The sequence below is a fragment of the Rhinolophus hipposideros genome (genome assembly GCF_964194185.1).
Source record: "Rhinolophus hipposideros genome assembly, chromosome: 5".
NCBI classification, from domain to species: Eukaryota; Metazoa; Chordata; class Mammalia; order Chiroptera; family Rhinolophidae; genus Rhinolophus; species Rhinolophus hipposideros.
In genome coordinates, this window is record NC_138051.1 from 91618307 (window position 1) to 91633756 (window position 15450).

The following is a 15450-nucleotide window of genomic DNA, read 5'->3' on the forward strand; positions in this document are numbered from 1 at the left end:
AGTAACTACCACGCAGTTTTCCACAGCAGAGTTGAGATTTTAAAGAACTCCATCCTGGGGGAGATTTAAAGAGATATAAAAGTACAATTTTCATGTTCTTAAATTGATCAAAACAATATTCCTCCTAATAACAACCGCCACGACTACTAACACGTCCTGTGTACACTGAGCAGGTGTGGGACCCTACGCTCAGCACCTCTGGTGCATTTTCTCACTTAACCCTTTCGACACTGTACGAAACAGGCATGTTGTTAGGTCATCTGACAGATGCAGAAAATGTGGCGTAGCGAGGTTAAGTGACGTACCCAAGGCCAGTGGCATGAGGACCTACATGGCCCCAATTCCACAACCCCCATTCTTACTGCCATGCTCTCTGTGCCCCTTATCTCTCTCCCTCTGTCTAAAGAAGTTTACCTTGCGGTAGATTCATTTGTCTAAAATTTCAATTCCTTTTTAGTCTGTTTGTGTCTGTAAACTGAACAAGATCCTGGAAGAGGGCAGCAGTGGGCCGGTAGCAGCCAACACTCCAACCCCTGGGTGCTGGCTCCCCACTGGTTAATGGCCATCTGGGTGGGACAGCAGGGTCCCCCGACCATCAGCCTTCCTGTTCTCACAGCCTCTGACTCTAATAAAATGCTAAAGATTCTGATATTATTTCTTAAAATGACCTGATAGACTAGCCCGCGGACAGGCCCTGGCACATAGTAGGTGTTCAGCCAAGTTCTGTAGGAATGAAAGAGAATGAAATGCCCTTCACACAAACACACGGGGACAAGCGGCCACCCTCTCCTAAGGACCCTGTGTCTCGCTTCCTGGCAGATTCGACCACCTGGTGGCGATAGAGCGCACAGGAAGGGCTGCGGACGGCGGGTACTACAACGCCAGGAAAATGAACGTCAAGCACTTGGTGGACCCCATTGACGATCTTTTCCTCGCTGCGCACAAGATTCCTGGAATCTCATCAACTGGTAAGCAAGGGGCACCGAGAACTCAACAAGAACATGCCCTCACCAAATGCCTTTTTATTGACTGTTGGACAGAGGACAGGAAAGAGTCCTCTGAAGACCATTGTTTCCCACTCCAGAGATGGCCTTTGTTTATTGTGGTCCGTATATACAATAATGCCACCGTCATTTAGAAATCCAGTGTTCCCACAAGCAAGAAGGGAAATGACACGTAACCGAGTATATTCCATTTGCCCAACTCTAAAACATTAAAACAAATAATAAAATAGTAACAATAAAATCGAGGCATGCGGTATTATTGTTGGTCATATAGGACGCATGTACAGGGCTTCTAGGCATCATCTTATGAAGCATATTAGTTTTTAAGCATAAATAGATGTTTAGTGCAATATTGTGCTTGCTAACAATATAATAGTGTGATTGTATCTGTACAGACTTTTATAGGTTTCAAAGAGATTTCACATTCATTATATTGTCTAAGCCTCTTTAAAACCCCGTGGGGTAGATAGAGAGGGTGTAGTGTCTAAAAGTGAGGTTTAGTGGGGCTTCTTGAGGTTGCCAGCTAATTAGTGTTGCTAGGAGAATTAGGAGCGGAGCCCGGACTCCCAGGACACTACCAGGTATGCTTTGCATGGAATCTATGAATTTCTGAAAAGCTTGATGTAACTCCTAAGGAGAACCCCTGGGGGTAGGTAGGCATCAGACCCTGGAATCATTAAGGCATGTTTGTCGTTCTGTGTTTATCTGTTTTCTTCAGAGTGTTTCCCAGACTCATTAGTCTCCTTAGGCTTTTAAGGTTTTGATGAGACAATGAAAGTCTTCCGGGCTAAGTAGAAAATTTCTGCAAAATCGCTCTGGTCTTCCCAGAAGAGGCCATGGGTGTGGTCCCCACAGAGCAGTTGGTTTCGTGCTTCCTGTCTCTCTGGGCTGGGCACGTGCAGGACCTAAGTTCTGGGGGAGGCATTCCCAGGGTGGAGAAGGAAAGGGTCTCGCAGTCCAAAGGAGCAATCAGGGTCTGAAGGAACTGTTCTTTTCTTCGTGAACAGACCCCCAATCTGTGCTGAGCCCCATCCCCAAACTGAGGCCCCCAAGGTTCCGGAGGAAGCAGGTGAAGCTGGCTGTTTGCACCTTCAAACTGCCCTCTTTGTGGACCCTTGGATGCCCAAGCGCCTTCTGTGGCTTCCCACAGGCCCCTGCCCAGCAGGGCTACCCCTGACTGTCCTTTCTCACCTCTGCTCCATCAACACCGTATTCCTCAGTTTCCCCAGGCAGCTGCCTTGTCATGGATGTAGCACTCAACTGAGAATCAAGACACCCACCTTACACTTATTACCCAAATCCCGCCCTTCTCAGAGACCCTGCGAGCTCAGTGACAAAAACAAGGCCACGGACAAGACTGGCCTAAGGCGTGAACAGGATGAAATTCATAAAATGCGAAAGAGCACAGACAGAAACAGACAAAATACGAATGCTAGACGTTGTTATTATTTTTCTCCGTTCATTGGGCTGTCATCGATCTAGAAAACTGTTCTGAGAAAAAATCCTCAGGGCGTGGACCTAAGGAACTTTGTCATTCACAATTGTTTGATTCTTTTGGTGGGTCAGCTCTAGTTCCTCTCCACCGTCTTACAACTGAACACTAACTCCTGGTGGAATTTTCCACATTTTCCAAGGCTTTGTAGAAACAGATGCAAAAACTGTGTCATACAATCATGCATGGTATGATGAGGTGTCAGTCAGCATGGACCACATACGTACGTGATGGTGGTCCCATAAGATTATAATGGAACTGAAAAGTTCCTATCACCTCCTGACATCATAGCTATCCTAACGTCACAGCGCCATGCCTCACTCACGTGTCTGTGGTGAGGCCGCTGTAAAGAAACCTACTGTGCGGCCAGCCCTATAAAAGTGTGGCACGTACAATTGTGTCCAGGACACAATACTCAATAATGAGAACAAAGGACTATGTTAGTGGTTTAGTAATGACTACACTTTTATCGTTATTTGAGTATACTCTTTCTACTTACATATATAAAAAACAAAAAAGTTTGCTGTAAAACCGAATGCCATGTTATGCCGGCAGCAGCCTCTGACATCACATATTTACCATGTCTCTTGATTGCATCATTTCTCTCGGGTTTGATTAAATCTTGTGTTTCTTGTTCATCACGGCCCCAAGCATACCAAAGCCCTTACCAATGTTGCCAGTAAGACCATGTTGAATGATTGACCTGGCAATGAAATTAAAAGTGAATACAGATACGAAGGTGGAAAATCAGTGATGGAAAATCAGTTGTTTCTGGCCAGTCAGACATGTCCCATTCTACTGTAGCTACAGTCTTGAAGATCATTAACCAGTGACAGAAGCTGCTAAAGGGAAGGCAGTGAGACTAACAAAAATTCAAGAACAGCTTATGTCAGACATGGAGAAACTTCTAATAATCTGCGTTGAAGACCAGACACAGAAGTGTATCCCTTTCAGCACCATGACGATCACGGCCAAAGCCAAGCATATGTTTGCGAGGTTGACCCAACTATGATGTTTTTACTGCCAGCTCTGGGTGGTTTCAACAATTCAAGAATTGTTATTCATTCAATTATGTTACAGTGAATGGCGAGTCTGCGAGTGCTCATGTAAAGGCAGCTGAAGGACCTTTGAAAACTCTAGATAAGCTGATTGTGGAGGCAAATGACTTGCCAGAGAAAATATTCAATGTGGATGAAAACTTGCTCTTCTGGAAATGGATGCCTGAAAGGACTTTTATCCAAACCAAGTCAATGCCAGGTTTCATGGCTTCTAAGGACAAGACAACAGTCTTGCTTGGGGCAGGGTTGCAGGCTGCACATTGAAACCCTGTGTGATCTGACACAGTGAGAACCCTGGGCCTTCAGGCATAACAGTGAGCACCCATAGCCCGTGTACTACAGGAGCAATAAGAAGTCCTGGGTGACCCAGCTCCTCTTCCAAGATGCCCTCCAGGATTGCTGTGCCAGCTAAATGGAGATGTGTGTTTGGAGGAGAACATACCTTTCAAGATTTTTCATATGTTGATGCTGCTCCCAGACATCATCCTTTTATTGGTGGTCTTCATCCCAATATCAAAGTGGGGCTTCTCCCTCCAAACACGGCTGCTTTCATCCAACCAATGGATCAAGGAGTCACAGCAGCTTTTTAAGGCCTCCTGCCTGAGGAGGACCTTTGTCCAGACTATTGCTGCAACTGAGGAAGACACTGAGGAGACACTGTTGCAATTCTGGACGGCTTACAACATCTATGACTGAATCAAGAACCTTGCTTGGGCTTGGGCTGATGTCACCAAGGATTATATGACTGGCATCTGGAAGACAACACTCAAGAGGTTTGTCAGTGACGTCAGGGGACTTTCCAAGGATGAGAAGAATGCAGAAATCAGCACGGCTGTGGTTGGGATGGCAAACAACTTGAACCTGGCTGTGGGTGATGACATTGAAGAGCTCCTATTTTCAGCCAATTCACCTATCTTGACAACCATTCATTTCACCAATGGATTAAAGAATTTCTGACATTTATTTATTCTAACACATTTGTTCTAACATGTGTTGTGTGCATGAACAAATACTCTGGTGCTGATTATCAGGTTGGCCTTTAGACTGGTCTCTTTCAGATGCTAACCAACCAGCCCTGGGGTGTGTATTCCTCATTAAGCCGCTCCAGATCTTAACGGGGCACCCCTCTGGTTGGCATAGATTAAAATTAATTGACACGGGTACACTTCACATTCTTTACACCGAAGCCTTTAAAGGAAATTACAGAATTGACTTTAAAACTCCATACCTCTTCTTTTCCACCAGTGGAATGCCACCTGGTCATAATAATGCGGCTCAGGGACTTGCCACCCCTCCCTGAGCAGGAGCCACTCAGGAAAGGAGAGGAAGTCCTGAGTGTCTCCATACTCTCGTCAGCAGGGAGGGCATTCCATCTGTGATAGAGAACGTAACCCAGTAGGGGATATAGCCACACTCATTTTTAACTAGAGGAGAAGTTTCTAGAATACTCGAAGCAGAAGTACAACATCTGCTAGTTGTCTGAAAATACAGCCAGAGCCAACCCCTTTCCCCTCCCTGAGGCAACTAGGCACATGTGAAGGGGTTGCCTCACAACCACCCCCATTTTACCTGATTCTGTATACTGACTCAGTTTCCCTTCCCTCCAGGGGTCGGTGATGGAGGTAACGAGCTTGGGATGGGCAAAGTCAAGGAGGCTGTGAAGCGCCACATACGAAATGGGGATGTCATCGCCTGTGACGTGGAGGCTGACTTTGCTGTCATTGCTGGTGAGTGGTGGGATGGCCTGTCCGTCAGGCCGGGCTGCCCTGGGGGAGGGACCTGGCTTTAAGCCGGTCCAGCCAGAAGCTCGTTATCCAAAATAAACAAAGAACTCTTAAAACTCAACAATAAGAAAAGAAACCAATGAAAAAATGGGCAAAAGACCTGAACAGACACCTCACCAAAAAAGATAGAGATGGCAAGTAAGCATATGAAAATATGTTCAACACACTATGTCTCTGGTCTCCACTCTGCATTAGATTTTCAACTGGGACACCCAGAAAAGGAAGAACAAACCCTCAAGCCTCCAGAGTTTGCTTGCTGTTGGCAGATCCATTATCTGTGGGTTTCCTTTATCCTGGGATCTTGGATCTGAGTGGGCAGGGAGCCTCTGGAGAATCTCTTTGGAAGTCCTCGGATTTCCTCAAGTTTATCTGCCACCCAGAAAGTGGCTCTTTTCTGTGAATCTTCCCTAAACCAGTCAGAATGAGTACCCCTTCTCAGTGCTCCCATAATCCTCTGTGAACGTCTCCTTCACGATGGCCCCATCCTGTGGTTGGCTGTGTGCACAGCCTTTCTCTCCCCCGGTGGGGAGCTCTACTTTCTTTTTTGATCCTCTAGCACCTGGAGCTTACCAGGTCCTTAATCAATCCTTCTTCAACTGAATGGAGAACTAACTCAAGCAGGCTTCAGAGAAGAGCCAAGGAGGTAGTCCCTAAAATGGGAAGTAGCCTGTTGGGGCTGGCTGATAAAAGAGGAAGGGAAGCGAGGCTGAGTTAGCCCAGGGAGAGGTGACGGCACACAGGATACGGAGCTGTTACCTCGCCCCTCTGAGGACTGGCTTCCATGCAGCATGGGGGGTGCAGGGTGGCCAAATGGAGAGTTCTGGAATGGCTTCCTAGGGTTGTAGCCTGAATCTTTTTCTCTGGTGGTCATTAACAGTGCATAACCCAGATGGTTTAGCTCAGTGCTTCTCAAACTTTGTCTTGGAGTGGAATGACTTGGAGGGCGTGTGAAGCCTCAGCTTGCTCCCCAGTCCCCTGCTGAGTTTCCGATTAGGCAAGTCTGGGCTGCAGCCCAAGAATTGGCGTTTCCAACAAGTTCCGGGTACCACGGGTGTTCCTGGTCTTCGGATCCTCCTTTGACGGGAGTTCTGATGCTGGGAGGCAGGGTGATGGAGCTCATGGCCTTTCCAATTCTATGTTGAAATCTTTTTTTTTTTTTTTATTCTAGGTGTTTCTAACTGGGGGGGCTATGCCTTGGCCTGCGCTCTGTACATCCTGAACTCATGTGAGGTCCATGAACGTTACCTGAGGAAGGCAGTTGGACCCTCCAGAGCACGTGGGGAACAGAACTGGACTCAGGCCCTCCCCTCCATCACTAAGGTAACAGACCCCCCACAGGCCATTGCCACGGAAGCAGCCTTTTTCCTGGATGCAGAGTAGGGCTAGTATTCCAAGCCATAAGCCCGAGGCCAGCACCCCTGCATCCCATCAACAGCCAGAGGTCTCCCAACAGGCAACCATCTTTGACGTATTGGTGATCCTAAATAATTATGGAAGTCCTGATGTAAATGACCATGTTCCTTCTAGTTTGACATTAGGCAAGTTGCTTAGCCTCTCTCAGTCTCATTGCCCCTGTCTATACAGTGGGGGCCGTCAGCATTGCTGTTGGAAAAATAAGTTCCCAGATAACATTGCCACTGATAGGGCTACACTTTGAGACCCTGGATTAGAGGGTTGGTTTTCAGAGTCAGGGAAGAGGGTTGTTCTGGGAAGGTAGGTGGGTGCAATAGGTGGGTGCAATCCCAGAGGCAGGGAGGTTCCTGAGCATTGAGACTGGGGATAGCAGCTGAGATGGAGCGGGCGTTTATGACAAGTCCCCAGCTAGCCAACGGCTGAGGCCCCAAAGCCCCTCACTTCTGGAAAGGGTCTGTATCCACAGCCTCTGGCTGCCTCTTTTCTTATTTGACACTGTCTTACACCCTTTCCTATCCCTTTTTCCTTCTGCCTGTCTCTCCTGCTTTCTCTGTCTCTTTCTCTCTCCTGCCCACCAGCCCTGTTTCTCTCTGACACCTCCCTGGATTGGTGGTGTCTCCCTGTTACTGACGAGGGAGCTGAGGCTCCAGAAAGGGAGGTAGCTTGCCCAACACCACCCAGCTAAGAGGCAGGGATGAAATCTGGGTCTGGGTCTCTCTGACTCCATGCTCTGGGCTCTTCCCAACATGGCTCGGAAGTTTCCAAGTTCCTGGTAATGGCACCAGTTCCTGGTAAAGCCAGGTTGCCCTAGGGGAGGGGAGAGGCAGGGCTCGCCAGCTGAAGTGACATTTTCAGGGGAAATGTTCAGCCCTACATGGACCCAGAGGGCCTCTGTGCTTTCTTCGCACTTCCTGGATCTGAACTGGAAAAAAAAAAAGAAAAGAAAGAAAGAAAGAAAAAGAAACCACTCAGGGGGCTGCCTCACACATGATTCCTGATTCACACAGACACAAAAGAATGAACCCGGTCAAACACATTCACACAGCCCAAACACTTACCCTCTGGGGATGGAAAATTCTCCTTTCATGTTTCCACCCAGTCCTTCATAAATCTATTAATAATGCACCACCCTTATAAAGAAAATAAAAAGGAACATTTTTAAAGCAAAAGTGCTAACATATGTTTGTTGAGCCCCTCCTCTGGGCCAGACCTAGGCTTGCTCTGGGAGACAGTCAGGGGTCAGACCTGGCCGCTGTGGGGAACTCTAGATCCACATGAGGCAGGTTAGCTAGCATGTCCCTAGGTAGACAGGGAGGTCCCTGGTAGAATAAACAAAGGCAGCCATAGCCTAAAACTCCAGGTTTTGAAATCACTCCTTCATTCCAGGGCAAAATGTAATAAAGCCTTGAGATTAATCATAAAATTCCTTTTGGCCTGACAAATGGAGCATATCTGATAGATAAGACTGGGTTATTTTGCTGATTCCTTTAGGATGGGCAAGCAGAACAAATCTGGTAGACAAATTTCATTAGAAGGTGTCCGTTCCCTTCTTCAAACAGCTCCCCTTCCCCAAGCAGGCAAAGGAAGGTATAAAAGAGCTTTTGCCTCAGTCATGGGGCAACCCCATTCGGGACCCCTTCCCGCTCGGGAGCTCTGACCCTTGGCTTTCAATAAACTCTCCTCTTTTTAAAACTCTTTGCCTCCCCTGGGTCCGTGTTTCCATTCTTCGGTCTCACGAGACACGATCCTAGCACTCACTCACTCCAAAGTCCCCTACATCATTTGGGGACTCACAGACATATTCCTCCTTCATTTGGGGGCTCACAGGAAAATATTCCTACTTCATACAGCAGGGACAACATGGGAAAGGTAATTTCAGAAGCCAGGATGGAAATGTGCACGGCAACTACTGTGGGAACACAGAGAATGGGTACCTAACTCATTCAAAGAGTTCAAGGAAGGCTGCCTGGAGGAGGTGGCACTCAGCTAGGTCTTAGAGGGTAAGCAGGATATAAGTAGTCAGGTAAGGAAGGGTGGGAAGGGCCTTACAGGCAGCAGGACCCACATAAGCAAAGGTTGGGGGACATGATGTGGTGTAGCATTCAGGAGAATAACTAGAATAGTTAAAATAAAATTCTGTGGGTCACTCCATGGGGGTCCCTGAGTCATTAGGAGATGCTGGGCAGAGCTGTGGCCTGAGATGGTGGTGAAGCTTCATTGGTGGGAGGTGAAGGAATGTCCCTCATCTCTAGTCTGTGAGTTGCTTGTAAGTAGAGCCTCCCACATTTAGGGACAGTTCTTAGGAGTCTAATCATAACTGTATCAGGAGTGGGCACTGTGCTGAGGAGCCCAGGGAAGATGGCCACACCCTGCCCACTAAGGCTCTTGGCTGTGCCCTGGTGTTTTACTTAAGGGCAGAACAAATGTCTGGAGAGCACTCCCCACACCTTGTCAGGGGCCAAGAGCTGATTGCTGACACCTTATGGGAGGGACTAAAGGTGGTTGGATGGATGGATGGATGGAGGGGTGGATGGAGGGAGGGATGGATGGAGGGATGGATGGATGGAGGGATGGAGGGATGGATGGAGGGATGGATGGATGGATGGATGGATGGAGGGATGGAGGGATGGAGGGATGGATGGATGGAGGGATGGAGGGATGGATGGATGGAGGGATGGAGGGATGGAGGGATGGAGGGATGGAGGGATGGAGGGAGGGATGGATGGATGGATGGATGGATGGATGGATGGAGGGATGGAGGGAAGGAGGGATGGAGGGATGGAGGGAGGGAGGGAGGGAGGGAGGGATGGATGGAGGGAGGGAGGGAGGGAGGGAGGGAGGGAGGGAGGGATGGATGGATGGATGGATGGATGGAGGGATGGAGGGATGGATGGATGGAGGGATGGAGGGAGGGATGGATGGATGGATGGAGGGAGGGATGGAGGGATGGAGGGATGGAGGGAGGGATGGATGGAGGGATGGATGGATGGATGGAGGGAGGGATGGAGGGATGGAGAGAGGGATGGATGGATGGAGGGAGGGATGGAGGGATGGAGGGATGGAGGGAGGGATGGATGGAGGGATGGATGGATGGAGGGAGGGATGGAGGGATGGAGGGATGGAGGGAGGGATGGAGGGAGGGATGGATGGATGGAGGGAGGGATGGATGGAGGGAGGGATGGAGGGATGGAGGGATGGATGGATGGATGGAGGGATGGATGGATGGATGGATGAAGAGTGATGGACGGACAGAGGGACTGCTGGCTGCCTAGCTAGGTGGATCGATAGGTGGGTGTATGGATGAAGGGATGAGAAGATAAGACCAATGGATGAGAGGATAATAGATGGATGGGTAATACAGACAGGTAGGAACATGGCCTCTGGCTTCATCCTGGGCTTCTGTTCTCTTCCAGCACTTTCATCTCATTCTACTTTTTTTTCTTTATAATTTTTTTTATGAGGTATAACTGACAGAGTAAAATACATCAACCTTAAGTGTAGATTGGATGAATTTTTACATATATTAAATTGGTGCAAAAGTATTACGGTTTAAAAGGTTAATAATTGCGAAAACCACAATTACTCTCGCACCGACCTAATACATATATCTGTGTAGCCATCACCAACATCACCGTACAGAGCAGTTCCAGCTTCCAAGCAGGACCTTTTCTCCCACCCGACTGTGAACAGCAATGTCACCAAGCCATGAACGCCAGCCTGCTGTGCCCCCAATGTGAATCCCTGGTGACCACGCACACACTCAGGCGCTAAGCCTAGAGGTCATCCTGGGGCCCCTTTCCCCACTCACAATGAACAAGGCCCCACGCCTGGTACACTCTGCCGGTGTACCAGGGCCGGTGTAGCAGCCTCCAGGCGCTCTGCCTCCAGCCATTCTCCCCCCATCACCACCACCTCCACTTGGAGAGGCCTCCTGGAAGATGGCGATTCCTGGAAATTGGCAGGCAGTCACTGCTGGCCCAGCTGATCCCCGGGACTCGTAGAGGCTCAGTGCCAGCCAGTTCCTGTTGACTGTTCATGTGAACCCTCAGGACCCCCATGGCCCTCCCTGGGACCCAGAAGGATATAAGTGGTGGGGGGAGGCAGTATGCTGGGAGGAAATAGCCCCATGGTCCCAGAAACATTCCCCTATAAAGAAAGGATATGACCCAATGGAGAAAAGAAATGGGATAATAAAGCCCAAACAAAGGGCAGGAAATGCCACTCTGGGTTGGGTGGCTCCTGGAAAGCTGTTTGTTGGACAAACAGCTTTCTGGAAATGCTCTTGGGCCTGCCTCTCACCCTGGCCCCCAGGGCAGGACTGAAATACAGGCCCTCAGGCCAGCTGAGAGTAGAGACAGTTCCAGGTGACATTTGCCAAGGCTTTCTCCATTGTTTTGAAAAGTTTTCAGTGAGTGTTCCTCATAGCCCCTCACTTGGCTCATTTCTGCTCTTTTGTCACCTGTGGTCGTAGTTGTCCCTCCTCCTGAAAGTCTTCCTTGAGTCACTCCAATAAGCGGGGTTGGGTACCCCTGCTCGGTGCTATGATCCCCATGGATTGTGCCTCCTTGAGCGCTCATCTGGACTGTGAACCCCTGGCAGCAGGGGCCATGTCACATTCACCACTGAATCCCTGGTTCAGGGCCTGGCACGTAGCAGGTGCTTGGTAAAACTTCCATGGGCGATGGAGTGAATTAGAAATGGCTGAGCAGGAAGGTGAGAGCCCTTCTGACATCCGTCAAATCTCCCCGTTATAGATTCCTTGGTCCCCTCCTCTCATCCCCTTCTCTTTTTGTGGAGGAGGAAGAGGGAGAGGATGTGTTTGACCTCTGCCCTTCAGGCACTGTCCTCTTTCCTTTTATCTTTACCTAAGACCCACCTATGGTCAGGGGAACGATAGCTATTCAGCTGGGACAGACAGCTTAGTGGCTTAGTCAAGTGGTTCTTTGGGACCTTTTTCGAGGGAGAGAGAAGGAGGGGAATCACATTACTTAAGAAACCTCTGGGCTAAAGACCAGGGATCCAGTCCTGCTAATAATAACCTGTCTCATTTCATGAACACCTACTGTGTGCCAAGGACCATGCTAGGGGCTTTATTTGTATTATCTCATTTAGTCCTCCCAACATCCCTCTGAAGGTAGCATTATTATTATCTTGAATCTGCCCATTACACAGATGAGGACACTGAGGCCCAGACAGGTTAAAACACCTGCCAGGAAAGATCCAAGTCAGATCTGTCAGAGCAAACCACTCTGCCTGCTGGACCTGGGGCTATAGCGTCAGGATGGGCTATTTTTCCTTAATGGCTCTGCTCGTGGCAGATGCTCCCACATCTACACCAGGTAACATCTAGAAGATGACAGCAGCAGGACTAGGCGCGTGCCCCACAGGAGGCTAACAGTGGGGTCTCAGGAGGAATGGGGGCCTTCCTGGCACAAAGGCCAGTAGCAGGTAATCCAGAGCTGAGCAGGGGCGAGGTTGGCAGGAAGTAGCCCAGGCCGCAGCTAGAAAAGGAGTGACTCTCTTGCGTTTGTTTCGAAAGCGCAGGTTTCCCTAAAAAGCATATTGGTTACATGAAGATAACTAGTCAAAGAAAGAGCCCAAACTGTTCAAAGTGGCTGCTTCTGGGAGTGGGTTTGGGGGCCGATGAGGCATGATGGAGGACAGGTTTTTCTCATTATGAGTTTCCCAGTGGCATTAGTATTTTTAACCAAAAGTGTATTTTTAAAAAAGAGACCACTCAAGTCAAATGCTCTTTCTCCGAGACTCATTTGTATTTCTTTTTTCCTCCCCCTTCACTATTTCTATGTCTGTCATAATTTTTTCCAGGAAGAAAAAATGCTGGGTATCCTGGTGAGGCACAAAGTTCGGAGTGGTGTCTCGGGCATCGTGGGCATGGAGGTGGATGGGCTGCCCTTCCACGGCACACACACCCAGATCATCCAGAAGCTGCTGGACGTCACTTCGGTGAGCGTGTGACATACACGTTACATGCCTGTGGAGTGCAGACCAGATGGCCACGCCTGGATCTAGGGAAGACACCCAAGGGCTGCAGCTTCTTTCTACAACAGCTTTGAAATGAACACCGGCCCTGGGTGAGCTCTGTACGCTGCCCTGGACACTGCATGCCCACTTCCTGGGGTGGGGGGTGGGGGGCGGGGGGTGTAGTACAGGTGGACCAAGGAAACGTTTCTCTGGGGTTTTCCAGTTTTTGCTTTTATGCTTAAAGGGCTAGAGGCATTGATTTCAACCCTCCTTCGCCCTGGCTTTTTCAGGCCACCCAAGTGGTGTGCTCTGAGAGTCTTCTGACCAGTCACTTATGGGACAAAAGTGAGCAATTACCTACCAGGCAGACAAAAGAGCAGGCGTCACCAAGGCCATAGAACAATCCCCAAGGCTAATTAAGAAATAATAAACCGTACAAATGTGTAGTGTATATTTATGAAGCTCTGGGACTCTATTAAAGGTTTACTCACCACCACCACCACCACCACCAAAATGTTTATACCTTTGAAATGCTTTCTTTTTCAAACAGCATTTTGTTTTCTTTGGCACAAGAGACCTCAACCTTACATGTTCCACTGTTGCCTCCCCTCTGCCCCTTACCTCCCTTCACCCCCCACCTCCTGAGCCCCCGGACAAAGCCTGCCACTTCTTCCACCTCCTCCCCCTCTGCTCACCCCAGCCTGGAGCCAGACGCTTAGCCCTCCCTGTGTAGGAGGGTGGCCACGTCTCTGGAGCCTGGGGCTGGGTCAGACAGTCCGGGGCTTGGATCACTCCCAGAAGCCTCCTAGACGGCTCGAGCCAGCTTGCCCTGTCTTCTTATACCCTCCCACGGAGAATTTCCCAACAGAATCAGAGGCAGCGTCACAGACCACATCCCGTTAACTCACATACTGGACCGTGATGGCTCATCCAGATGGGGTAGTCCTGCTTGCCAGCGAGGCCCCAATACTTACTGAGCCTGCTGTTTAATTTCCTTAAACATGTCTCGTTTGATTCTTTAAGGAGCATTAGTTGTAAAGTATGGAACACATGCTGCAGACAGTACCTCTAATTGTACACTCAGCAGTAATGCCGAAGGGTACAGTAAAACGACCTGGGCTTAACTCCCAGCGCTCCCTACACAGGGGCATGGTGAAGCCCCTGCTCAGAAGTAGCTGGGGTGGGGACGGTCCAGGCCTCCTGTGTCATTCTGGCGGGGAGAACCCACCTCCAGGTCTGTTCTGCTGGTGTGGCATCAGGGTGGGTGCGCCCAGTGGAATGAGCTCACAGTCCCCATCTGCAGCTTCTCACAGCTCCCGGAACCCACCTCAGGGCTAAGCTTCACTGGCCCCGTTTACTCCACTTCCAATTTTTGTCTCTGACCTGAGACCGCAGAGCTCCATGTAATGGGGCCCTCTGATTGAAAGTGGGCCCTGGAATTTTTGAGATCTTGATGGCTAGACGAGAGAAAACATCACTTTGGTAAAGCTGCCAGCATTCTTCTGACTCACATTTTGGGAGAAGTCACTAATGGGCGCTTGGTTTTGCAACAGTACTAGCGATTGTGTTTCGGCCTAGGGAAGTTTGAGGCATGACCATGTAATAGGTTCCCCTCGCTGTGGGCAGAAGTTTATGGGGAAATGATTCAGTCATTTGGGAAAGAGGCTGAGACCTGAGTGGAGTCCAGAGAAGGCTGTGCAGGGGTCCTCCCTGTGGAGTGAGGTGTGTAAAGGCCCCTCTGCAGGGAGTGGCCGGCCTGTGGCCCTGTGGCAGGGGCTCAGGTGTGGGGCAGGGCCAGGAGAAGAGCCCTCATCAGGGTCGTACAGGATCCAGCTGTCATGCTGTCCTGTTCCACAGCATGGTTCCTGCTCAGGCCTTTAGTAAAGTTTTACTCAATTTTGTCCTGGTCTTGGCTGTGCTTTGGGGAGGGGCTTGTGTCTGCATGTGGGGTGGCATGGTGAACCTGGCTGTAAGCTGGAGAAGCTGGTTACAGGCGGACAAGAGGGGACCCTGTCCTTGCACAGGCCATGGTGGGGTTGGAGATGGGCTGGGGCGTCCACCAGGATGGATTCCTGGGGGACGGGAGCATCCCTGGGCATTTCCAGGAATGTTGGGGGTGGGGGGCCTGAGAAACAGTGTCTGGGGGTGCTCTGCTGGTGTTCAAGGGGGGCTGGAGACCCTGGTCACGTTGGGGTATGCATGCCCCCCAGACCCTACAGACAAGGGAACCAGCTAAGGGGGCCGGGGCTCCCTAGCCCCTCGGGCCAAGTGCCGCCGGTCGCTCAGCTGGTCCAGGCATCCCCTTGAGGAACTGACTGTCTCACGGCATAGGCTCTGCTGACCGCCCGCCCCCTGCGTTTTGCTCCTTTCTACCAACTCCCCACAATGGAGCCTAACCCTCCGATCCCAAAGGCCACTGCTCTAGCAGGATGGGGAAGTTGTGGCTTAACAGCAGCTCACGTAGAACCAGTACACGTCAGTGATGGCTGTGATGTGCTTGCCAGAAAAGCCAATGCGTGGACAGAAGCACAGGGAGGTCAGTGGAAGGTCCCCTTCTCCTCCGTGCAGATCAGGCTGACTTAGTCTCATTTCAGACCCAAGCACCGCAGTTGAAGAAGTGGGTTTTGTTCAGAAGAGGTACAGGATGGTGAACGCTTTAAAACCTAGAACGTGGAGGTGGCTTGGACAGCTGTCTGTCAGAGACTAACCGGCTGTTC

At 49.9% G+C, this 15450-nt stretch overlaps 1 protein-coding gene across 3 annotated transcripts in view; it reads left to right on the forward strand.

Annotated features, from left to right (window-relative positions):
• The window catches only part of DGLUCY (D-glutamate cyclase), a 61365-nt gene extending 46731 nt beyond the window's left edge, over positions 1 to 14634 (forward strand). For 2 of the 3 annotated variants that reach the window (XM_081047363.1, XM_081047361.1), the window contains 4 exons: positions 820 to 968; positions 5162 to 5281; positions 6507 to 6658; positions 12578 to 13243. In XM_081047363.1, coding sequence (XP_080903489.1) covers positions 820 to 968; positions 5162 to 5281; positions 6507 to 6658; positions 12578 to 12727 — 571 coding nt within the window. In that variant the 3' untranslated portion in view covers positions 12728 to 13243. Of the gene's footprint in view, positions 1 to 819; positions 969 to 5161; positions 5282 to 6506; positions 6659 to 12577 lie in introns of all 3 variants that reach the window. The other variant, XM_081047362.1, reaches the window with a different exon arrangement.
• Positions 14635 to 15450: the final 816 nt, after the last annotated feature.